Below are 24,940 nucleotides of genomic sequence, written 5' to 3'. Positions count from 1 at the left end.
CACCACTATTATTCAACATAGTTTGGAATTTTTAGCCACAACAATCAGAGAAGAAAAAGAAATAAAAGGAATCCAAATCCGAAAAGAAGAAGTAAAACTGTCATTGTTTGCAGATGACATGATACTATACATAGAGAATCCTAAATATGCTACAAGAAAACTATTAGAGCTAATCAATGAATTTGGTAAAGTAGCAGGATACAAAATTAATGCACAATCTCTTGCATTCCTATATACTAATGATGAAAAATCTGAAAGAGAAATTAAGGAAACACTCCCATTTACCATTGCAACAAAGAGAATAAAATACCTAGGAATAAACTTACTCAAGGAGACAAAAGACCTGTATGCAGAAAACTATAAGATACTGATGAAAGAAATTAAAGATGATACAAACAGATGGAGAGATATACCATGTTCTTGGATTGGAAGAATCAACATTGTGAAAATGACTCTACTACCCAAAGCAATCTACAGATTCAATGCAATCACTATCAAACTACCACTGGCATTTTTCACAGAACTAGAACAAAAAATTTCACAATTTGTATGGAGACACAAAAGATCCCAAATAGCCAAAGCAATCTTGAGAAAGAAAAACGGAGCTGGAGGAATCAGACTCCCTGACTTGAGACCATACTACAAAGCTACAGTGATCAAGACAGTATGGTACTGGCACAAAAACAGAAATATAGATCAATGGAACAGGATAGAAAGCCCAGAGATAAACCCGCATACATATGGTCACCTTATCTTTGACAAAAGAGGCAAGAATATATGATGGAGAAAAGACAGCCTCTTCAATAAGTGGTGCTGGGAAAAGTGGACTGCTTCATGTAAAAGTGAAATTAGAACACTCCCTAACACCATACACAAAAATAAACTGAAAATGGATTAAAGACCTAAATGTAAGGCCAGACACTATAAAACTCTTAGAGGAAAACATAGGCAGAACACTCTATGGCATAAATCACAGCAAGATCCTTTTTGACCCCCCTCCTTGAGAAATGAAAATAAAAACAAAAATAAACAAATGGGACCTAATGAAATTAAAAGCTTTTGCACAGCATAGGGAACCATAAACAAGCCGAAAAGACAACCCTCAGAATGGGAGAAAACATTTGCAAACAAAGGAACTGACTAAGGATTAATCTCCAAAATATACAAGCAGCTCATGCAGCTCAATATTCAAAGAACAAACAACCCAATCCAAAAATGGGCAGAAGACCTAAATAGACATTTCTCCAAAGAAGATATACAGGTTGCCAACAAACACATGAAAGTATGCTCAACATCACTAATCATTAGAGAAATGCAAGTCAAAACCACAGTGACATATCAACTCACACTGGCCAGAATGGGCATCATCAAAAAATCTACAAACAACAAATGCTGGAGAAGGTGTGGAGAAAAGGGAACCCTCTTGCACTGTTGGTGGGAAAGTAAATTAATACAGCCACTATGGAGAACAGTATGGAGGTTCCTCAAAAAACTAAAAATAGAACTACCATATGACCCAGCAATCCCACTACTGGGCATATATCCTGAGAAAACCATAATTCAAAAAGAGATTGGGGCTTCCCTGGTGGCGCAGTGGTTGGGGGTCCACCTGCCGATGCAGGGGATGCGGGTTCGTGCCCTGATCCGGGAGGATCCCACATGCCGCGGAGCGGCTGGGCCCGTGGGCCATGGCCGCTGGGCCTGCGCGTCCGGAGCCTGTGCTCCACAAAGGGAGAGGCCACAATAGTGAGAGGGCCGCGTACTGCAAAAAAAAAAAAAAAGAGAGAGAGACAGGTACCACAATGTTCATTGCAGCACTACTTACAATAGCCAGGATGTGGAAGCAACCTAAGAATCCATCGACAGATGAATGGATAAAGAAGATGTGGCACATATATACAATGGAATATTACTCAGCCATGAAAAGAAATTGAGTTATTTGTGGTGAGGTGGATGGACATAGAGACTATCATACAGAGTGAAGTAAGTCAGAAGGAGAAAAACAAATACCATATGCTAACACATATATATGGAATCTAAAAAAAAAAAAAGGTTCTGAAGAACCTAGGAGCAGGACTGGAATAAGGACGCAGATGTAGAGAATGGACTTGTGGACATGGGGAGGGGGAAAGGTAAGCTGGGATGAAGTGACAGAGTGGCATGGACATATATACACTACCAAATGTAAAATAGATAGCTAGTGGGAAGCAGCCGCATAGCACAGGGAGATCAGCTCGGTGCTCTGTGACCACCTAGAGGGGTGGGATAGGGAGGATGGGAGGGAGACACAAGAGGGAGGGGGTATGGAGATATATGTACACATATAGCTGATTCACTTTGTTATACAGCAGCAACTAACACAACATTGTAAAGCAATTATATGCCAATAAAGATGTTAAAAACAAAAAATAACGAGATCAGGTTAGCAAATGATATAAAAACTTCATTGTTTGGGACTTCCCTGGTGGTCCAGTGGTAAAGAATCCGCCTTCCAATGCAGGGAATGCAGGTTTGATCCCTGGTCAGGGAACTAAGATCCCACATGTTGCAGGGCAACTAAACCCGTGCGCCACAACTACTGAGCTCCCGCACCTCAACTACAGAAGCCCGCGTGCCGCAAACTACAGAGCCCATGTGCCCTGGAGCCTGCCTGCCACACCTAGAGAAAGAAAAAACTGCATGCCACAACTAGAGAGAAGCCTGTGCGCCGCAACCAAAGATCCCGCATGCCTCAACTAAGACCTGACGCAGCCAATAAATAAATAATAAATTTAAAAAAAAAACAAAAAATTTGTTGTTTTTCAAGACAAAGACAAGCTTTCCTAAGCTTGAATTTATAGTTATTAAAAAAGAAAACAAAACAAAGAGGCAAACAAACAACAACAATAAATCAAGACACAAGAAAAAGAATGTCCTGGGCAATAAAAGAATGATTTTAAACCAAAAAATATGTCATGCACTATTCTAGGAACCAGGGACGTGGCAGAAATAAACAAAAGTCCCAGACCTGGTGAAGCATTCCCTCACCTCCGGAGAAACCTCTGAAAGACACATGAACAAAGAAATACATATTCCAGTAAATAACAAGTGTTATGGAGAATAATAAAGCAGAATAAAGGAGTGGAGGGGATGGCGGGGGGAGATACTTAAGGGATAGCCAGAGAAGAGCTGTCGAATAAAGTGACATTTGATCAGAGATTTAAGGCAGCAAAGGAGAGAGCCATGTGGACGTCCAGGAGAAGAACATTCCAGCAGGATAGGACGGAAAGTGCACAGGCCCTGAGCAGGACGCACAGGCGATGTGTGTAAGAGAGAGCCTGAGGCCAGCTGGCTGGAGCAGAGAGGATGGGGAGGGTGTGGGGAGGGATGTCAGGGGTTACAGGGGTGGGGGTGGGGCTGGTGGCAGCTCATGTACAAACCTGTAGACAATTTTAAGAACTCAGAGTGAAATGGGACATCCTTAGAGGGTTTGGGACAGAGCTGTGGTGTGATCTGACTTGTGTGAGTTTAAAAGGACACTTGGGCTGTTGTACGGAGAAGCGCCTGTGATGGGGTAAAGGTGGGGTGAGCAAGTGATCTCAGTTTGCCTGAGACTTTCCTGGTTTTAGCACTTAAAGTTGGGCGGCCTTGCCAGTCCCTCAGTCCTGGGCAAACTGGGATGACTGCTCATCCTGGTAAAGGAGAAAGAGCAAAACCAGTGACGAGGCTACTGCCATCACCCAGGGAGAGGAGGGTTGCTGGGAGATGGTCTGACTCAGGACAAGACTTGCTGACAGGACTTCCCTGGTGGCGCAGTGGTTAAGAATCCACCTGCCAATGCCGGGGACACGGGTTCGAGCCCCGGTCCAGGAAGATCCCACATGCCGCGGAGCAACTAAGCCCATGAGCCACAACTACTGAGCCTGTGCTCTAGCGCCTGTGAGCCACAGCTACTGAGCCCACGTGCCACAACTACTGAAGCCCGCGTGCCTTGAGCCTATGCTCTGCAACATGAGAAGCCCGGGCACCGCAACACAGAGTAGCCCCCGCTCGCCACAACTAGAGAAAGCCTGTGTGTAGCAATGAAGAACCAACGCAGCCAAAAATAAATAAAATTAAAAAAAAAAAAAGACTTGCTGACGGAGGGTGTGAGAGAAGGAAGACTCAGAGGTGACTCCAAAGTTTTTGTATCAGCAGCTGGCAGGACGAGGTTGTCATTTGCTGAGATGTGGGAGGAGGAGAGGGCGGTTTGATTTGGGACATGCCCTGAGAGGATGTGTCATTCCCTGGGAGGGTGACTGCTTGGGAGAAGGTCAAGAGTGGCCGTCCTCCATCTACTTGGACACAAAGACCCTGTTCCCCTCTGGGGGACTCAGGGCCCTGCCAGTCTGACTGGAGACTTAGGAATGATTGAAAGTATCTCCACCCCCTCACTGTTTCACTTTTAAATATGTTTTCTTAGAAATCCAAATGCCAGCAGGCACCCCCTTCTCAAGCCCAGGGTCTTAGTGGTTAAAAAGAATCTCCCCTGCAACCAGAGCACTAAGATGTTTATTGCAGTGTTGTTTATAATAATGGAAAATGCTAACAGCAATAGAATGGCTGAATAGATTATGGTAAAACCAACAGACAGAAAAGTTTTAAGATAATACCATAAATTGAAAATATTAAGTAACATTTATTAAGTACTTACTATGTGGCAGGCACTGCTAAAAATTTTTACATGATATCCTCACAACAGCCTTGTGAAGTAGGGAGTATCAGCAAGGAAACTGAGCCTTAGAGAAGTTAAATAACTCTCTCAAGGTCACACAGCTAGTTAAGTGTCTGAGTCTGGACATGAACCCCGGCTGTACATCTTCAATCTGTTTATAAAATAATGTTATATAAAAACACACAAAGAGGGACTTCCCTGGTGGCCCAGTAGATAAGGCTCTGTGTTCCCAATTCAGGGGGCCCAGGTTCGATCCCTGGTCAGGGAACTAGACCCCACATGCCGCAACTAAGAGTTCACATGCCGCAACTAAGAATTCACATGCCACAACTAAGGAGCCTGTGTGCCGCAACTAAGACCCAGTGCAACCAAATAAATAAATAATTTTTAAAACATAAATAAAATCACACAAACCACAGTAAGGAAAATAGCCAAGAAGTGCTAACATTTATTTTCTGAGCACTTATGATATGCCATGCTTGTGCTTGGTGCTTGACATATGTTGTCCTTTTAAAACCTATTTGAAAAATGAAGTGAAAAAACCTCCTTTGATTTTTATAGTCCCTGTAAAGTAGATACTATTACCATTATATCCCTTTTGCAGATGAGGAAAATGAGACTCAGAGGGGACACAACACCCGCCCAAGATCCCACAGCTGGGAAGTGGCAAGACCAAGTTTGTACTCAGCCACTTTATCCGTCATGCCCTTTGATGGGTCCTCTTGGGATGGTGGGTTTTATAGGTATTATTTTTTTTTCTCTTTTCTCCAAACTTTCGGGAATGTATACGTCTATAATCTAAAAATGGAATTAAATTTAAAAAGAATTCCACAGCACCTGTAAGATTTTTCAGAATCCGAGTCTCTTCCTGGAGTGCAGAACTTTGAGACACCAAATCAGATAGCAGTCATCCCTGTTTTGCATAAAACCGTGGGGATTCTAGAGCCGGTAAGTCACAACTACTGAGCCCGCGAGCCTAGAGCCCATTCTCTGCAACAAGAGAAGCCACTGCAATGAGAAACCTGCACAATGCAACGAAGAGTAGCCCCCACTCACCGTAACTAGAGAAAGCCTGTGTGCAGCAACGAAGACCCAATGCAGTCAAAAATACATTAATTAATTAAAAAAAAAGACCTTATTAGACTTTAGGAATGATTTTTGCAAGTCTCCTCCACCCCATCATGAATCATTGTAAAAGTATCTCACATTATCTATGATTTTATATATATATATGATTTTTAATGATATTTTTAATATTGCATTTGAAATGGATTGTTGGTTTCGCTACCATAGTTTTTTTTTGTTTTTTTCTGAACTTGGGAAGCAATGCACTCTTTTTCAGGCCTCAGACATTTCCATGAGTCTTACAAAACTATTAGGCCCTGGGCCCTGTATCTGTTGTCCCCAGTGTACAAGGTGGGCCTGATGACTCCTTTGGTGAAGAAGGAGGAGGGCCAGGAGACTTTTGCCTGCCCAGGCACAGGGAGCAGAGCTGAGCTCTCAGAATTAAAACTAGAGGGTGTGCTGTGCCACCGGTCCTCCGCTCAAGGAGGACCAGCCAGGAGGGGACAGGATCTGTTTTCACATTGTTCTGTTTCAAATGTCCTGGCCCCAGACCTGCACTTTCCTGCAGAGGACAGCAGCTGAGGGGACGCTGGGGCAGGCAGGGGAAGGACACAGCCACTCCCCTGGTCCCTTCTCCCTTCCATGGTGAAAGGGGACTTTCAGGACACCTCAGGGACCAAATTCAAAGTAACTGCTGCTTGGCTTTGCTGAGTGCTTATGCATATTCTCATATTCTCTCATTTTAAACCTCACAATAACCATAAAAGCTGGGGGGCGCTGTTGTCCCCATTTTACAGATGAGGAAGCAGGCACAGAGTAGTTCACCCAGTTAGTGGGCACTGGAGCTGGAATTCCAACCCAGGTCTGTGCCCTCAACTTCTCACTGGATTTGATGCTAAATTAATGAATAACAATGACAGCTAAGATTGGTATACCTCTTCTTAAAACTCAAAGATTACATGAATACTTTCTTACTGTAAAATATCCAAGCAGTATGAATATAGAAAGCATCTTAATTTTCATGAGATTCCCCAGGTGAGGCAACTGCGTGGTAATGTTTGAGAAGCTCTGGTCCAAAGGATAAAGTGTTAAAGTGCCCAACTCCCCACACCCTCCCAGTCTCACTCCTGGCCCCGCAGGTAATTGCCAGGGACAGTGGTGTGTTGAGAGTCTTCTGGACTAGCTCTTTCTTGTTCACTGTCTTATTTGATGCTCACAACAAGCAGGGCAGGCGTCAAACACCCTCAGGCCAGCTGGCTTGCCCAGAGAGCCTGGATTAGAAACCCAATAACCTGCCTCCCTCTCCAGGAGGTGCCCATCCTCTTCTCCATGACATGATAATTAGAGCTTAACTCCTCACATTCTGTGACCAACTCCATAGAAGCCTGTGGCTCCCATCTTTTATGGGTAACATAGATGTATTATAAAAGCCTTCTGGGGGCTCTGAGTCAACATTGTGTCTCAGCTTTGCAGTCAGAGAGGTTGGGTTCGAGCCTCAGTTTCCTCATCTGTGAAATGGGCATAAGAATCCCACCTCACAGAATGGTTGCAAGGATGAAATGAGATGAGCATGTGAAGGACACCTGGCTAACATTCTTTGAGTGCTTACCAGTCCAATCATCCTCCCCACAGCCTTGTTCGTTCATCAACTATATGGGCATCTTCCACATCCCAGGCACTGTTCTGGGTGCTGAGGACACAGGGATGAACAAGACAGGCTTTATGCCCTCATGGGACTGACACTAAAGAAGGGGAAGATGGCTGACAAGCAAGCCAACAAGATAAGTTTATATGTGAGAGTGCTCTGAAGAAAATAAAACTGGGGGAGTCACATAGCTAGTGACCAGAGGGGCGGGAGGAAGTGGAACTTGAGCAAAGGTAGTCGGGGGGGCTTCTCTGAGGAGGTGACCTTCGAGCTGAGGCCTGAATGAAGAGGAGAAAGCAGCCATGCGATGACTTGGGGAGGACTGGGGAAGGTGGCAGAGGAGCCAGAAAAGAGGCCCTGTGAGGAGAGCGGGTGGGTGGGGTTGGGCAAAGCAGCAGAGGAAGGATCTGTGATCAGACACCACAATGAGGACACTGCAGCCTGAGGTGGAGCCCCTGCCTAGATCTCTGGCTCTCTCTGCCATTCTTTTTCTTTTTCTTTTTAATTAATTAATTTATTTATGGCTTGCGTGCGGGCTTTCTTTTTAATTGCGGCGAGCGGGGGCTACTCTGTTGCGGTGCACAGGCCTCTCATTGTGGTGGCTTCTCTTGCTGTGGAGCATGGGCTCTAGGCGCGTGGGCTTCAGTAGTTGTGGCATGTGGGCTCAGTAGTTGTGGCTCGCAGGCTCTAGAGCGCAGGTTCAGTAGCTGTGGCACGCGGGCTTAGTTGCTCCACGGCATGTGGGATCTTCCCAGACCAGGGCTCGAACCCGTGGCGCCTGCACTGGCAGGCGGCTTCTTAACCACTGTGCCACCAGGGAAGTCCTAATGAACGTTTGTTGAATGAATGAGTCTCTTGACTGCATGGGATTTCACTGATGAGCTTCTACAATGCTCTTTTACTTGTAATGAGTACTTAACATATTTAATCTTTTGTCATCTTTATTCAGTTCAATAAATTAAACATTGACTGAGCACCTGCTGCCCACCAGGCACTGTGCAAAGCTGAAGGGGCTTATGGGGGAAAGTGACAGGCAAACAGTGTGATGGCTACTATGAGAGGGAATGGGCCAAATGCTGTGAGAGCCAAGAAGGAAGAACAGGCGGATTCTTAACCACTGCGCCACCAGGGAAGTCCCTCTCTCTGCCATTCTTTCCACTGTCCTGGCCTCTCCTGAAGTCAGGCCTTTGAGGACGTGGGCACGCATGCACGCACCCATGCACACGCATATACATACACACACACAAAAAGCACATACACACATATGAACACACACATGCACATACATGCATGCACGCACTCAGAGGTCCTAGGAAGTGTGAGGGAGGCTGCAAGGAGTTTTAGTTCTACGGCTGACTAGTCCGGAGCTTGCAGGAAGAGACAAACCAACAGCTGACAGCCTCAGGCAAGGAGTCTCTGAAGTGGAGAAATAACCTTTGAGCACTTTGAGGGCTGATGTCAAAGGGGCAGAATTGCTCCATGTTTGTGGTTAGTTGAGAAAGAGCTGGCTTGAGGCAGGGGAATGGTCTCTGCATGGTCTGCAGAGAAGGCAAGGGACCCACGTGCCAGAGAAAAGGGCAAAGGGCCTCTCGCTTCCACAGCCAACCTCGCCTACCCTCAGGCTTAGAAGCAGGTGTGACCCGCTCATCGCCTCTGGCAGAGGCTTGGGAAAGTCCATCAACTCTACCCATTAACTAGTTGAAATGCGGAGGTTATTTTCTTTCCTCTGGCTTAGGATTTTGCCCCTGTAGAAGTAATTTCAAATATATTAGTGATCACAATTTGTGTGAAAAGTTTAAATTCCCGCCGTTATAAACAAAGACTTTCAGTTTGGGTAAAAAATTAAAATGCAGGCATAGACTATCTACAAAAAGACATAGTTAAAATAAAAGGCACTGGTTTTACCCCCTTAGCAATCACATCTTCCTGGGAGAGGATAGGGAGCCAGAGGACCCCCACCATTTACCATGATATCTCAGGCATGTTGACCTCTGAACCTTAGTTTCCTTATCTGCAAAATGAGGTCGATCCCTTCAGGGCTGTAGTGAGGATGACCATATAATGACCTTGGGAGGGGCCATGATTTGCTTAATCAGTCATTTGCAACTTAGTGTGTACCTTTGTTTTTTGTTTTTTTAAAAATAAATTTATTTATTTATTTTATTTTGGCTGCGTTGGGTCTTTGTTGCTGCACATGGGCTCTCTCTAGTTGCGGCGAGCAGGGGCTGCTCTTTGTAGCAGTGCATGGGCTTCTCATTGTGGTGGTTTCTCTTGTTGTGGAGCATGGGCTCTAGGCACGTGGGCTTCAGTAGTTGTGGCGCTCGGGCTCAGTAGTTGTGGTGCACGGGCTTAGTTGCTCTGTGGCATGTGGGATCTTCCTGCACCAGGGCTCAAACCCGTGTCCCCTGCATTGGCAGGCAGATTCTTAACCACTGTGCCACCAGGGAAGTCCCATGAACAAGTTTTTGATCCTTTCCTGAGTTGAGGTTTAGATCAGGAGAGGTGGGCAGAAGCTCAGAAGCATCTGGAGTAAAAGTCAAGGAGTGAGATCAGGGTCCAGACTTTACCTTCAGGCCTTAGAGCCCCACTGACGGTCCTGTGGCGGGGACGGGGGGAGGGACGGCTTGAGGGAGTGGGAGACTGACTGATCCAACCCTGAAAGCAACAAAAGCGGGACCCCCAGGCCCAGGCCCATTTTCCTGGGATGGGGTGGGTGTTGGCTATTGGCTCTGAGTCTGAGCGACACAGGAAGTGGAGGAGGAGGTGACAGCAATGGTGGAGAGTGAGGAAATTCCAGGCCTCACCCCTGCTTTAGCCAGAAATAGGATTTAGGGCAGAGACCAAACCTGCTCAACACCCTCCTTCAATAAGCATCATTGAAACCACTTACACCAGGTCTTGTGCTAGACAGATGATAAAGCCACTCCACGTGGCCAGTTTCTTTGGGTTCCGTCCTCTGTATTACACCAAGAGATTTTTGGCATTTTACCCCGCATCCAGAGTCACTAACAAGTGCACCCACAATAAGAAACTCAACCCAATCTGCAGTTACGTTCCTTATTTTCTGGCCTCGTACTTGTAAACTCCATTTCCACACATATTCCCCAGGTTTTTGCTGGTACTGATCAGCAAGATCTTACAATGCATGTGATGTGTCAGCCTTCTCCCAGGTCAGATTTTTGTATGTATTTCCCTGCTGAAAAGATTTGGCTCTAGTTATGGTCTCAGAGAGGTGAAGCAACTTGCCCATGGTCACACAGCTAGTATGTGGCTCCAGAGCCTGGGCGCTTAACCCACCTTTGCTTTAAAACAAGCACTTTGCTTAGAACTCCCAAAGCGTTTCTTTTTTTAAAAAAAAATATTTATTTATTTATTTTTGGCAGCGTTGGGTCTTCGTTGCTGCGCGCGGGCTTTCTCTACTTGCGGAGAGCAAGGGCTACTCTTCCTTGCGGTGCGCGGGCTTCTCATTTTGGTGGCTTCTCTTGTTGTGGAGCACAGGCTCTAGGTGCGCAGGCTTCAGTAGTTGTGGCGCGTGGGCTTAGTTGCTCTGCAGCATGCGGGATCTTCCTGGGCCAGGGCTTGAACCCGTGTCCCCTGCATTGGCAGGCGGATTCTTAACCACTGTGCCACCAGGGAAGTCCCCCAAAGAATTCTTGAGGGTCACGCAGTCCATCTCTCATGCTGCTGCTGGGGAGACTGAGGTGGGGAGATAGAAAGGGGCTTGTCAAAGGTCAGAGGTCAGGGACAGGACCAAGCCTGTCTTCTGCTCTGCTCAGTGCCTCCCTGGGCAAAACCAGGCCCTGGGTTCGGAGAAAACTTCCTTTTACCTGTGCAAGCTCCCTTCCCCCAGCCCAGGGTTCCCTTGACTCCCGCCACATCCAGACTCAGGGAGAGACCTGCACTGAGCAGGGACTCCTTGCCTCTGCAGGGAAGTTCTGGCACATCTCTGACCTGCACCTTGACCCGGACTACAAGGTGTCTGAAGACCCCCTCCAGGTGTGCCCATCCGCTGGCTCCCAGCCGGTGCCCAATGCGGGCCCCTGGGGCAACTACCTCTGCGATTCTCCCTGGATCCTCATCAACTCCTCTATCTACGCCATGAAGGAGATTGAGCCAGAGCCAGATTTCATCCTCTGGACTGGGTGAGAGCCATCACCACAGCTACCCTTCCCCGGGCCACCACCTGTGCCCCAAGCCTGCCTGGCACCTTCCCCACACCATCTCCCTCAGTCCTCACCAGCCCTGTTGCAGAGAGGATGAACCTGAAGCTCAAAGCTTGTCCAGGGGAGCCTGGGCCTGGCTGATTCCAGGGTCTGTGCCCTTGATCTTGTGTCTTACGGCCTCAGCAGAATATGGCTCTCACGGAGGCTGGGGACACGGTCATGGCATGTCTGGGCATGTGGGGAACTCCCGGATTTTAAGTTGGGGGTGGGCGTGGGGGTCGCTGAACACTGGCGCCACTCCCAGTGGGGTTTGGGGACTGCAAGCCCCAGAGATCCAAATACAGGGAGGGGAGAAGGTAGGAGGGCTGAAGGTGAGCCAGCATTGGGACCAAGTGTCCTGGTCAGCTGCAGGCCACCCCCGGCTGCCCTGGCCCTGGGGATCCTCACTGGTCAGAGCGCTACTCTGTGTGGAGAGAGCTTGAGGGGTGATTTCAGCTCAGCCACAGAGATGCCATTCCTGCTGCTCATCCATGGATGCTGCTGGAAGTCCTCTGAGTTCCCTCAGCACTCGAGGTCCTTCCTTCACTCATTCGTTCCTTCCCTCCCTCCCTTGGTAGGTCAGCCTGTCTTGTGCTCACCCCCAGGAGACGGGGGGAACAGAGGTGATAGGGACCTGGACACTCCTTCAGGGAGCTCGTGGTCTCCCGGGCGACACAGACAAGGCCACTGACCATTGTATCCCAGCGAGGACAGAGGGTCACTGGGTGGATGGGGGAGCTTCACAGGGCACCTGACTCCCTCTGGTGGGATGGCGGAGGACTTCCTGCAGGAAGCGGTGAACCAGGGAGCGGGTGAGGAGTGCTGGCAGGAGCTCGGGCTGCTTGTGTCCTCCTCCAGCCTCTATGGACACTTCTGTAGGGAAGGCAGGATCAAACCCATGGCGTCCCCAGCTGCCCCTCAGTGTGACATGGGAGCTATCGGAATGACCCTCAGATGGACTATGTGGTCAGCAGCGGGAGGGGCAAGGCTGGACACTTAAGAAATGTGACAGTGTCTCAGCAGGGGCCTGGGCAGCTCTGGCTTCCCTGGGCCCAGGAATCCATCTAAGGAGAGAGTGAGATTTAGGCCACGACTCTGGCCTCCTGCTGTCTGAGGAGGGGCCCTTGGAGAAATGCGTAACATTCTAAAAGATTTGATCCCTCTGGGAGATTCATGACCCTTTAACAGAAGCATGATTTTTCTGGGAAATCTCTGGGACTCGCAGAGGTGTATGGCATTGGACAAGATGACCTCTAGGACCCTTCATAATTCTTCAATTTCTAAGAAATTGGACCTCTCCGGGAGAATTGCAGTTCCTTGGTGGATAACCTGTAGAAATTGGAGGTGTTTTTGCAATCCCCTGAGGGATAACCTGTAGAAATCGGTTGTGTTTTCTATCACACAGAATTAAATGCTCCAAACTAGAAAAAAAAAAAAAGGAATTTTGTTCTATCTTCGTATTCCTGGCCTGTCCCCAGGGAGGACAGGGCTAAAAGGCCCTTTTACTGCCCTAATGAGGGTATCAGAATCACAGTAGGATGTAATGGATGTGAGCATAGACTCTGGAGCCAGGCTGACTCGTTCAAACTCTGACTCCACCACTGTCTAGGTGTATACATTAGGCAGGATCCTTCACCTTTCTGTGCCTTGGTTCCTTTATCTGTCAAATGGCACTAACAGTAGATCCTATGTTGTAGGGTTATTATGAAGAACAAATTAGTGGATAAGGGTACAATACACAGAAAGTACCCAGCACAAAGTGAGCCAGGGTGGGCTGCCAGTAGCGGTCTCAGAGCGATTCAGCTAATTAACTTCCCTGGGGAGTCTCTGGGCAGCAGCTGCCTCGCCCCGTCGGTCCAGCAGAGTCCTCAGGCTTTAGTTGTGAGGGCTCTCAGCACCCTGCAAACCTCCTTGCCCACTTCTTCCCCCACCTTGCTGCATCTTTCTAAGGTGGATCCAGGAATTTAGGTTTGTCAAACGTGGGGGACTAAATGGTCCTGGGGTAGGTCCTCGGCCTACCAGAGTAGATCTGAATTCTATATTCTGAAGCCAGCTCCAAACTCCTTAGAACCTTTGCGGAAACTCAGAACTCAGACATGGTTTCTTCATCCCAAGCTCCCCAGGGGCTTGCAGATGAGACTGGAAACCCAGAGCTTCCCTCTCAAGACCATATTAACTGCAACCTAGCAGCTACTACATTTTATATATTTTTTTCCCCCTTTATTGAAATCCCATAAATACTCTGTGTGTAGATACCATTATTGTCCCTATTTTATAGATGAGCTAATAGAAGCTCAGAGAGGTTAAACAACCAGCCCAGGGACTCACAGCCGGTCAATGGCAGAGCCTGGGTTTGGACTTTGTCCCACGTGACTCCCAACTCCAGCCTGGTCATTCCCCTTCAGTAGCTGTCTGAGGCTCAGTTCTGCAGTCTCTTTTCTTGTGGTAGAGCCGTCCCTTCTTTTCCTTGTGCCACTTCCCGAGCTGCCCGGCGGTGTTTTGCAGTGATGACACGCCCCACGTGCCCAACGAGAACCTGGGAGAGGCGGCCGTGCTGCAAATTGTGGAGAGCCTGACCGAGCTCATCAGAGAGGCCTTTCCAGGTAAGACTGTGCCCCAGGTCCCCACAGCACTCCCTGATGCCCAGGCGGTGCCTGGCACAGTGGGACGACAACGGCAGCAAGATGCAGAGGAACGACCTTCACCCGTGGACAATGATGGCTGCTGGCCAAGTCCCGGGCCAGGCACTTCACAGCGATTGTGTCTTACCTTCCAACAACCCTGTAAGGAACATGAGAGTTTGTCAGCCTGTGGATACACATAGAATCCTGTTAATGGTGTTAAAAAACCAAATTCAACTGAGTAAATCTGAAGATCTATTTGGCTGTATTCAACAATTCACGAATCAGGCAACATCCCATCTAGCAAATAGAAAGGAGCTCCAGGAACTTCCCTGGTGGTCCAGTGGTTAAGACTCTGCCCTTCCACTGCATGGGGCGCGGGCTCGATCCCTGGTCGGGGAACTAAGATTCCGCATCCTGTGCAGTGCGGCCAAAAAGAAAAAAAAGAAAAAAAAAAAAGAAAGGCACTCCAAGGAGTTGTACGAATGGAAGGTTTTATAAACGGAAGGCGGTGGAAAAAGGAAGATTCTAGCAAAAAGTGGATTGTTTCAGGCAAGGTTACCTCCATTTACGGGAAGGGGTGGTGTCTTATCAGGCAGATTTCCTCACTAGTGCTGACCAGGTAATTCCAGATTGACTGTTTAAAGGTCACATTCTTGGGAGAGGCTGAAACTTCAGTTAGGTTAGGTATTAACTTGGTTAATACCTAACTTGGTTTGCTGACCTGGGACTTAGCACAGGTAACTCCATTTTGGACCTGTTGTTTCTTTTTTAATAATGGAAATGCCTGACATTTCACTGGCTTCTGTCCTGACAGCTTAACACCAGGCTCACAGCCCTTTCTCAAGGCATTTACTGTTATATTTAGGCATCTTCCCTGGGTGAGTCTCACGTGGGCTCGCACACAGCCCTTGCGTCCTGCTGTGGCTCTGGAATTGCCATCTACTGCCTTTAAACTGTCCCAGCTGCTGGGACTTTGGGGAGATGCTGATTTCCAGCCAAAGTGCTGTTTCGTGGTGCAATCCGAGGCCTTCAGAGCCTGGGAGAGCAGGCCAGGACCACGAGTGATTATGGTAGCAACCCCACAGGACTTGACAGGGAGAATGTAGCCTGGGTGCTCCATCTAATGGCCCTTGAAAATGGCTTTAATCAGGCTGTGCCAAACACAAGGTCCTGGGGGCTGAATCAGGCTCTCAGCCCGCCAGCTGGACACCTGTGAAAGCAGACCCCTAGGACCCCCCCCCTCCCCATCCCCCAATCTCCTTTGGGTTCCAGCACAGCTGCTTCCTCTAAAGGTCTTGGTCATGGGTCCCCAGGACCCAGATATGAAATAATGATAATAAAAACAAGTAATAGCAGTGGCAAGAACAGCTATATGTATCCATGTATCAAGGGCTAAGTGTCAGGCACTCCTCTAAGAAAATTATATGCCTCAGCTCGTTCACTGTCAGGAATGAGACTCAGGAGACTCATGGGGAGTGGAGCTGTCTCACGTTTTTACTGATGACGAATGTGAGCCTTGGGGTCAAGGAAACAGGCAAGGTTGAGGATGCAGATCCTGGTTTGAGGACATCTCTTACCTATCACTCCTACTGCCACTCCAGGAGGGGCCCCCGAGCTGCTGTTACCATCCCACATCTGTCCCCAAGGCAACCTCATTTCTGACATCTCCTTCCCTCAACGTAAATCAGTGTGTGCAAAGAAGTTGCCTTGATGCCTCTAGTCTATGTAACTCAACCCAACCCGACCCAACCCAGACATGCTTGGGCTAGTTCGTCTTCCAGCAGAAGTCGCTACTAGGGTCAAACCAGGACACTCTCCCCCATGGCAACAATAGGTATTATTATCCCCAGTGTATATATAAGGAACCTATGGCTCAAAGCTAGTCAGTTCCTAGGGAGGGATTCACACTCAGATCCAACACTGAGCACTCTTTTCTCTGCTCCACATGGGGCTTCAGGAATAAAAGTGAAATAATGGATAAGAAAATGCTTTATTACTATGACTTAACATACAAGTGTAAATAAGATTTTACAGTTTATAACACGCTTGCACATTTATTGAATTTCCTAAATCCAAGATACCATTGGCTGTAAGATGTTTCATTATTTTATGTATCGCTAAGAAAAAAAATGCTCTCCAGGAAATTCCCTGGTGGTCCAGTGGTTAGGACTCAGCCTTTTTACTGCAGGGGGTGCGGGTTCAATCCCTGGTTGGGGAACTAAGATCCTTTAAGTTGCATGGCGTGGCCAAAAGAAAAAAAAGAAAAAAAAATTGCTGTCCATTAAAGTATGACACAGAACTTTCTCATGGTCTCAATGGTAAGACACATCCCACTTATAGAGATGTTAAAATATGAACACATTGGAAGAGGTGAAATGAGGCATTATCTTATTTGAGAATGGTAGCAGCACAGGTCAAGCAGAACACTCCCTATCATAGAGATAAATAAGCTGAAGCAACTTGTTGGAGAAGAGGAAGGGACTGAAATTTGAGATTTTGGTTCCATGTCATGAGTTCTTCCTGCCACGTGTCCCCCCCACCAGAGTCACTGTGAACACTGGTCCCTGTCTTTCCACCAATGGTAAACGCAGGTGTGCAAGGCAAACTGATCCAGGTCCCAATTCAGGTCCTGCCACGCTCTAGCTGAGCCATCCTCTGGACACACAGTGTTCTCCCTGTGCAAAATGAGGAAAATAATGGTACCTGCCCAAAGGGTTGTTATGAGGATTAAATAAGGTAATCCATACATTCATTTAGTCAGTCAACAAATATTTGAGTGTTCTCTACGGGTGAGACACCACGCTAGGGGTAGGGGATGTGGCCGTGAACAAGATGCCAGGTCATGCCCTCATGGAGCTTAGGCTTGTAAGGATCTTCTAACAGTGCCCGACACATAGAAGTGGCCAAAACCTGTTACCCCAAAACTGGGTTTGCCTCTTGGTGGGTGTCAAGCCAAAAGACACAACCAAGCCAAAGATCAGGAGAAGGAAGGATTGATTACTTGCAACAAGTAAGGAGAAAACCAGGGATCTTTCCAAATCAGTGTGTCCTTCAACAGCAAAACTGGGGAAGCTTTAAGCTAAGGATATATGCATATTCATGAAGGGGCTTGAGCAGGAGAATGCAACTTAGAATTGGGGCAAAGGTTGACAGAGTCCAAGCTTTAGTTGATTGAAGTCACAAGGGTCAGCAAAGGTCAGCATCATCATTCCTTAGGTTCCAGTTGATCTCACGGTGGTCGAGGGGGTTTAAATTCTGCCAAACAGCTCAAGACAGTGCTTCAGGCTAATCTGTACCATTGAAACAGAACTGGGAGTCTTTACAACTGATTTATTATCTTTGCCCTTGTTACTTCTCTTGCCTGATAACAGTAGTTTGTGCTTTTGTTCCCTTAAGATCATTGTTACTGAGATCTGTTCAAGGGCAAGCATTGTAGCCAGGCTCAGATCCCAAAATGGCTTAGGCCAAAAATGGCTTCTCTTATGTCTCCGGGCACCCCCCACCTTATCTGCTTATAAACCGGGAGAGATAACCTCCCTTCTCATCTGCCTTTGGGATGCCAGGGATTTGTGTTTTCTCTTAAATGAATTCTTTTTTTTTTTTTTTAATAAATATCAGAGCTGTATTTAATTCTGTTGTTTATTTATTTATTTTTGGCTGCACTGGGTCTTCTTTGCTGCGCGCAGTCTTTCTCTAGTTGCAGTGAGGGGGTGGGGCTCGTGGCAGTGCGCAGGCTTCTCATTGCGGTGGCTTCTCTTGTTACAGAGCGCAGGCTCTAGGCGTGCGGGCTTCAGTGGTTGTGGCACACAGGCTCAGCAGTTGTGGCTTGAGGGCTCTAGAGCGCAGGCTCAGTAGTTGTGGTACACGGGCTTAGTTGCTCCGCGGCATGTGGGATCTTCCCAGACAAGGGCTCGAACCCATGTCCCCTGCATTGGCAGGCGGATTCTTAACCACTGCGCCACCAGGGAAGTCCTTAAATGAATTCTTATGGCTGCCTCCATCTGTGTTAGAGAGGTGAGGTTTTCTTTCAGGCAGTCACAGCCATGACTTCTGGCTTTGTGACTAATTCCTCATGGGAATTCTACGGCCTCCTCCTTTGGCAGAGCTTAGCATTTCCAGATCTTGTAGGCAATACAGGGTAAAGGGTTTGTTAGAATCATTTTTTCAACTAGGAATTGGAGGCGCCAGGCTTCCTCATTGGTTCAAGTTCACTCCCTGGGGTAAGCCAAGCTCATATAAGGGCAAGGCCCTGCCTTGAGCTCAGAGGAGTTTTTGTTTACTATCAAATATTTATTGAGCAACGACTACATGCCAGACACAGATGTAAAATAAAAGCAGGAGTGAGGCTACTCACAAGGAAGAAATGAGTCTGACAGGCTCCCCTCTCCCTCCTGGGTTCATTCACAGGCCACATCCTCAGGGAGGCTCCCCTGACCCCCACTCCCACTCCTGTTATACACTCCCACAGCAAGTGGCTTTTCCCTTTTTGTGACAGCCATTACTCAACGCCTATCAACCCTATTGCACTGCCAGGCCTCTGGGCCTGGGCCTGGGGGCCCAGGTTTACACGTTTGCATGTACTAGGTGCTCAATAAATATTTGTTGATTCATGAATGAGTGAAACTCCCCAGGCCTTCCAGGGTGCAGCAGACCCCTTCCCTGACAGTAAGATGGATCTGGAATTGACAAGAACAAGGCACACTAAATGACCAAGTGGCTGATCATGGACCTGAAGGTTATTTGGATCTAGCTTTCTCCTCCTCATCTCATGCTTCATTTCTGACCACGGAACTTTCTGCTGGGAATGGAGTTAGAGAACTCACTGCTCTTCCTTCCCAGATCTAAGCCAAGTTCTGCCAGATTCTATAATGTGGTTTTCTGCTCGGCTCTGTATTTTTCCTTATCTGTGCTATAGCTCTTCCCTATTAGCTCTGATAGCCAGTGGCTGAAACTAACTCCACTAAGCACTTTTGCATATATATTCTTATATTTTTCTTTTTCCTCCCAGATACTAAAGTCTATGCGGCTTTGGGAAATCATGACTTTCACCCCAAAAACCAGTTCCCGGCCGGAAGCAACAATATCTACAATCGGGTAGCAGAGCTGTGGCGACCCTGGCTCAGTAACGAATCCATTGCTCTCTTCAAAGAAGGTACTAACACCATTTGCTACTGTAAGGAGCACTTTATGCCAAGGTCTGATCTAACTTCATCTTCACAACGTCCCCATGAAATAGGGACTGATTTTATCCCCATTTTACAGATAAGGAGACCGAGGCTTGAACATACCAAGTCACTTGGCCAAGGTCACCCAGCTTAGAGGAGGCAGACTTGGGAGTAGGATCCAGGGCTGATTCCAATGCCCATGTTCTTAACTCCACAGCACTAATGAGGATCATAAGAGAATATTCACTGAGCATTTCCTGTGTGCCCGGAACTGCCCTCAGCACACTGCTAGACTCCTTACAACAATCCTAGGTAGGGGCAGTGGCCTTCAGTTCAGGCCAGGTTTCTCAACCTTGCCACTGTTGACATTTGGGGCTGGATAATTCTTTGTTGGGGGGCTGTCCTGTACATTGTAGGGTGCTTAGCAGCATCCCTGGCCTCTATCCACTAGTTGCTAGTAACACCTCCAGGTGTGAAAACCAAAAATGTCTCTGGATGTTGCCAAGTGTTCCCTTGGGGACAAAATAACCAGGTTGAGAATCACTGGTTTGGAGACACAGTATCCCAAAGTGACCTGACCTCCTCCCCTTCCTTTCCTCAGTCCCTTGCTGTTGGGGCTCCCCATTGGTCAAACCCAACCAGAAGCTCACAGCACAGAAGCCCATAGATTTAACCCACAGCTCCTGGGGCAGAGAGCTGAGTGGAGAAGGGTTGACAGTGGATCTGGAGGGGCAAACACACCTCTATGTTATGCCCATTATACGGAGGAGGAAACTGAGGCATAGAGAGGTTAAGGAACTTTCCCAAGTTGCACAGCTAGGAAGTGATAGAGCCAGGACTTGAACCCAGGCAGCCTGGCTCCAGGGCCTTTGGTCTTACCCACAATGCCACTCCTATGGGAAAGATGGGAAGGGAGGAGGCAAGGGAAGGAGGAGGTGGGGGAGTGAAGTGGAGGGGGACAGAGGTGTGTCTGTTCGGAGGCTGGAGACCCCTTCAGATTCCCCCTGGCTGTGATGTCCTAGGTGCCTTCTATTCTGAGAAACTGCCGGGGCCAAGTGCGGCTGGGCGAATCGTGGTCCTCAACACCAATCTGTACTATAGCAACAACGAGCAGACGGCCGGCATGGCCGACCCTGGCCAGCAGTTCCAGTGGCTGGATGATGTGCTGACCAATGCGTCCCAAGCTGGGGAAATGGTAAGGGCTCCCCACTCCTCCTCTTCCCTCCCTGGGGTCTCTTCCCATACAAGTCCCCTACTTTGGCACAGACTCACCCACTCACTTGAGATGCCCACATCACAGAGGGTCTTTCATCAGCTCGGCACCTGAGGGGGCTGCTTCCATCCTCACAACAGCCCGTGAGGCTGGGACCCTGGAGTCCATTGCAGATGTGAGGCTCCTGGTGGGCAGTGACAGTCTCGAGGCCCACAATAAGTGGTGGGCCTAGACTAGAACCCCAGTCTCCAGAATCCAAGGCCAGCACAGCTGCAGCCGCACTGTGGGCTAGACCTCAAGGGGATGCCCTGCCCTTGAGGTGTGTCCATCTAGTCTGCTGGGCTAGCAGGTCCCCGATGACTGACCCTGTGTCTCATTTGCCTGAGTCCCTGCTCTGACCAGCGCATCCCAGCAGGATCTCATGGCCAGTGCTTTTGCCCTCACTATGCATCAGATACGTTGCTAAGTGCTTTACATGGATGATCTCATTTAACTCTCATATCTCCACCAGTTAGGTGTCCTTCCCGATGAGAAAACTGAAGCTCAGAGAGGTGACACACAGCTGGTGTCCAGCTGCAGCTTGGCTCCAAAGCTCATGCTCTTAACTGCCCTTCCTACCACTGCCCCCATCCCCCATTCTACCTCTTGCAACGGGGACCAAGGGCCCAGGCATTGTTAGCTGAGAGACTCGAGGAATGTAAGACGTGAACACACATTACCACACAGCATATGCTACACAACCATGCAAGGAAGGTTTGGTTACAGTGCCTGAGCTCTCCAAGAAGAGAAGACTTGTCTCTGAAGGATCAGAAACGTTTCAGGAGGACGTATCCTTTGAGCTGGGTTTTGAAGCATGAGTAGCATTTACAGAAGTGAAAATGAGAAGGGCGCTCCAGGTGGCAGGCATAGGATGGGTAAAGGCACAGCGGGAGGGAAGCATGTGGCACATTCATTTCTGGGTACAGGGAGATGCCGGATCACCTGGGAGAGGGATGGGGGAGGAGGTACCTTTGAGCCCATCTGCTTGCCTCTGGGGAGACGGGCAGGTTGTGAGAGGTAGAGATGAAGAGTTGTGGAAGGGGTCTCTGAGCCCCTGCTGGGCACCCCTTCCTCGTAGGTGTACATTATCGGCCATGTGCCCCCTGGGTTCTTTGAGAAGACGCGGAACAAAGCGTGGTTCCGGGAGGGCCCCAACCAGGAGTACCTTAAAGTGGTCCGGAAGCATCATCGAGTCATCGCAGGGCAGTTCTTCGGGCACCACCACACTGACAGCTTTCGGATGTTCTATGATGATGCAGGTACCCAACCTGGAGGGCCACGGCCAGACCAACGCCCTCTTTCCCTCGCCAGCCTCTCAGCTCCACTCTCTCTTGAAAGGTGCCCCCATCAGTGTCATGTTCCTTACACCTGGGGTCACCCCATGGAAAACCACGTTACCTGGAGTGGTCAACGGAGCCAACAATCCAGCCATCCGGATGTTTGAATACGACCGAGCCACACTGAGCCTGCAGGTCAGGAGCCTTGGGTCTGCTGGGGCCAGAGGAGGAGGGGGGAGGGACCTGATAACACCACTCCCTTCCCTAGCTGACCCACGCTCTACTGACCACTGAGACTCAGGAAGGTCAAGTTATTTCCACCCTTTTAGAGCTCAGGATCAGAAGAACCCTGGCTCTACCTCCAAATCCTGCCACCAAGTCAGGTCAATTCTCCAAATTGCCCTTTGCCCTGGATCATTGTCAAGGCCTCCTACTTGTTCTCCCCGCCTCCAGCACTGCCCTGCTGTAGCTCATCTGGTACAGCTAAGGAGGGGATTAATCTTTCTAAAGCATTTCTTGTCTCTTTCCTGCTCAAAAACCTTCAGTGGCTTCCCAGTGCTCCCAAGATAAGTTGGATCTCTTTGGCCTGGTATTCAAGGTCTCTCACAGTGTGACTCTCCTTGGCCTGGTATTCAAGGTCTCTCACAGTGTGACTCTCCTTGGCCTGGTATTCAAGGTCTCTCACAGTGTGACCTCAGGCCCACTGCCAGGTCTTCTCTACACTGACTACGCTGCAGCTAAGCAGGCCCCTAACTCAATGAGCAATCCCACACCTCCTGGGATGTGCTTGTGATTACTGAAATGACAAACAAATATTATTCCTTAATGTATTCAACAAAACGTGTTAAGCCTCTGCCATGTGCCAGGCCCCGTGCTAAGCTCAGGAGATACATAAGCGAACAAAAGTCACTGCTCTCCTGGAGCTGACAGACAATAAACAAACACATAAAGTTAAGTGTGGCATGAAATAAGTGCTAAGGAGAAATGAAAACAGGGTGAGGAGGCAGGTGGTGACACTTACGGGGTACGTGTATATGTGTGTGGTGTTAGATGGGGCAGGGAAGTGTCACTGATAGGGTGACATTTGAATTCTGAGTAACTTCAGGGAGTGAGCCGTGGGAGCGTCTGCGGAAGGGGCAGGAAGAGCATGCCAGGGGCCCAGGGTGGGAATGTGCTTGGTGTGTTAGGGGAGGAGCACGGAGGCCCACGAGGCCATGGCGGAGGTCGCGAGCGGATGGGGCGTCAGGTAATGTAGGCCATGAGGATGACTCTGGAATTTTAGAAAACCACCATTCTGCTGGGTGGAGAGCAGGCTGTAGGGGGCAAGGGCAGACACAGGGGGATCAGTTAGGAGGTGACCACAGCCACCTGATGGTGGTGTGGGCCAGGGTGGCACCCATGGGTGGTGAGGAGAGCCAGGTCCTGGATGTATTTTGAAGGCACAGCAGACAGGATTTGCTGGTGGATTGGATGAAGGGTGGAAGAGAACGTGAGGAGGCAACGAGGGCTCCAAGGCTTTGGCCAGAGCACCTGGAAGGATGAGGTTGCCATTTACCAAAACGGGCTCACTGCAGGAGAAGCAGATTTTGGAGGAAGACCAGAAGGCTGGCTTTCCTGTTAACTTTGGGATGTCTAAGTGGCATCCAGGTGAAAATGCTGAGAGAAGAGGCAGCTGGGTATTCAAGCTGGAGTTCCAGAAAGAGGTGGGTACAGAGATTTAATCTGGGTGTTGAGAAAGGACATTTAAAACCAGGGACTGCATGAGTTAACCTGGGTCCTCGACTCTAGAGTGAATGTATATGGAGAAGAGGTCTGAGGATTTTTAAGAGTGTGGTCCATTGTCCACATGGGCACTCAGACCACAGGGTTCGGGGAAGACTAAACGAAATAATGTAAGGTGCCTAGCAAGAAATTGCCATCCATCCATGGCAGCTCCTCTTAGCCCACCTCTCCTGACCTAAAGCAGATCTGCAAATTTAGGTGGAAAGTGTTGCACAGATAAACCCTTCCAGATTCTAGTCCTGAAAATGCACCTGAGTACTCAGGGTCTTGGGTGTAGCCCAAGCCCCCTTCAAAGCACAATTCTATAAGCTAGCTCTCTCAGCCAGGCACTCCACCCCACTGCTTTTATATTGCGTTTTATCCAGTCTTTTTGCAAATATTTACTGACAATCTTCTGGGTACCCGGGAGCTTGCTGCAACAGAAAATGCACAGGCTATGGGGTAAACAAGCTGGGTTCCAATCCTGCCTCAGCCACCTGTGGGACCCTGGCCAAGTGAATTAACCTCTTTAGGACTCAGTTTCCTCATCTGTGAAATGGGGAAAATAAGCACAGTTACCTCATCATATTCAATCAGAGGATGTCTGCCAAGCATGCCGGGCAACTAGTGAATGCTCAATAACTAAGAGCGGTCAGGATTACAGCTATTAGAATCTGGGGGCAAATGCAAGGTGGAGGATTGGGGGCGGAAGCGGACAGCTGCTCACAGCCGGCCCGCCTCGCGCGCCCCCTCTGCAGGACATGGTGACCTACTTCTTGAACCTGAGCCAGGCGAACGCGCAGGGGGCGCCGCGCTGGGAGCTCGAGTACCAGGTGACCAAGGCCTACGGCGTGCCCGACGCAGGCGCCCGCTCTATGCACGCGGCGCTGGGCCGCATCGCCAGCGACCAGGGCGCGCTGCAGCGCTACTACGTCTACAACTCGGTCAGTTACGACACGCTGCCCTGCGACGAGGCTTGCCAAGCTGAGCACGTGTGCGCGCTGCGCGAAGTGGCCTTCGACGGGTATGCCGCCTGCCTGCGCGCCCCCGGCGTCGCGCCCGCGCCCCGCCTCGCGCTCCTGCTGGTGGCGCTGCTGGGCCTGCGCACGCTGCTTGTGCCGTGACCTTGGGCGCCGCCCGCTGATTGGCTTGGCTCGCCTTCCTCCTGGTAAAATGGGGAGAGCATCAGCCCCGAGAGCTGTACTTTCCACCCTTTCCCCGGCGTCCGCAGAATGAACTGGGACGGGACAGCCGAT

At 49.0% G+C, this 24,940-nt stretch overlaps 1 protein-coding gene across 1 annotated transcript; it reads left to right on the top strand.

Moving 5' to 3' along the window:
* Positions 1 to 3,105: 3,105 nt before the first annotated feature.
* SMPDL3B (sphingomyelin phosphodiesterase acid like 3B) lies at positions 3,106 to 24,889 on the top strand. Its single transcript, XM_089897981.1, has 8 exons — positions 3,106 to 3,301; positions 11,332 to 11,545; positions 14,111 to 14,208; positions 19,238 to 19,381; positions 20,417 to 20,589; positions 21,725 to 21,905; positions 21,985 to 22,118; positions 24,443 to 24,889. Exons 1-8 carry the CDS (start codon positions 3,223 to 3,225, stop codon positions 24,806 to 24,808), a joined length of 1,389 nt encoding a protein of 462 aa, XP_089754107.1. The 5' UTR covers positions 3,106 to 3,222; the 3' UTR covers positions 24,809 to 24,889.
* The last annotated feature ends 51 nt before the right edge of the window (positions 24,890 to 24,940 follow it).

This window comes from Delphinapterus leucas, chromosome 1, assembly GCF_059928025.1.
Source record: "Delphinapterus leucas isolate spDelLeu-1000000601 "Yukka" chromosome 1, BTC_Dleu_Yukka2, whole genome shotgun sequence".
In the NCBI taxonomy this organism is placed as follows: domain Eukaryota; kingdom Metazoa; phylum Chordata; class Mammalia; order Artiodactyla; family Monodontidae; genus Delphinapterus; species Delphinapterus leucas.
Note: the sequence above shows the minus strand (reverse complement) of the source record. Positions and strands in the feature narration are given on the sequence as shown.

Excerpts from the sequence above, each read along its gene's own strand:
- SMPDL3B (XM_089897981.1), top strand. The coding sequence starts at position 3,223 with ATGTGGACGTCCAGGAGAAGAACATTCCAGCAGGATAGGACGGAAAGT. Across the intron at positions 3,302-11,331 it reads GAGCAGGACGCACAGGCGAT|GGAAGTTCTGGCACATCTCT; the intron begins GTGTGTAAGAGA and ends TTGCCTCTGCAG. Across the intron at positions 14,209-19,237 it reads CATCAGAGAGGCCTTTCCAG|ATACTAAAGTCTATGCGGCT; the intron begins GTAAGACTGTGC and ends TTTTCCTCCCAG.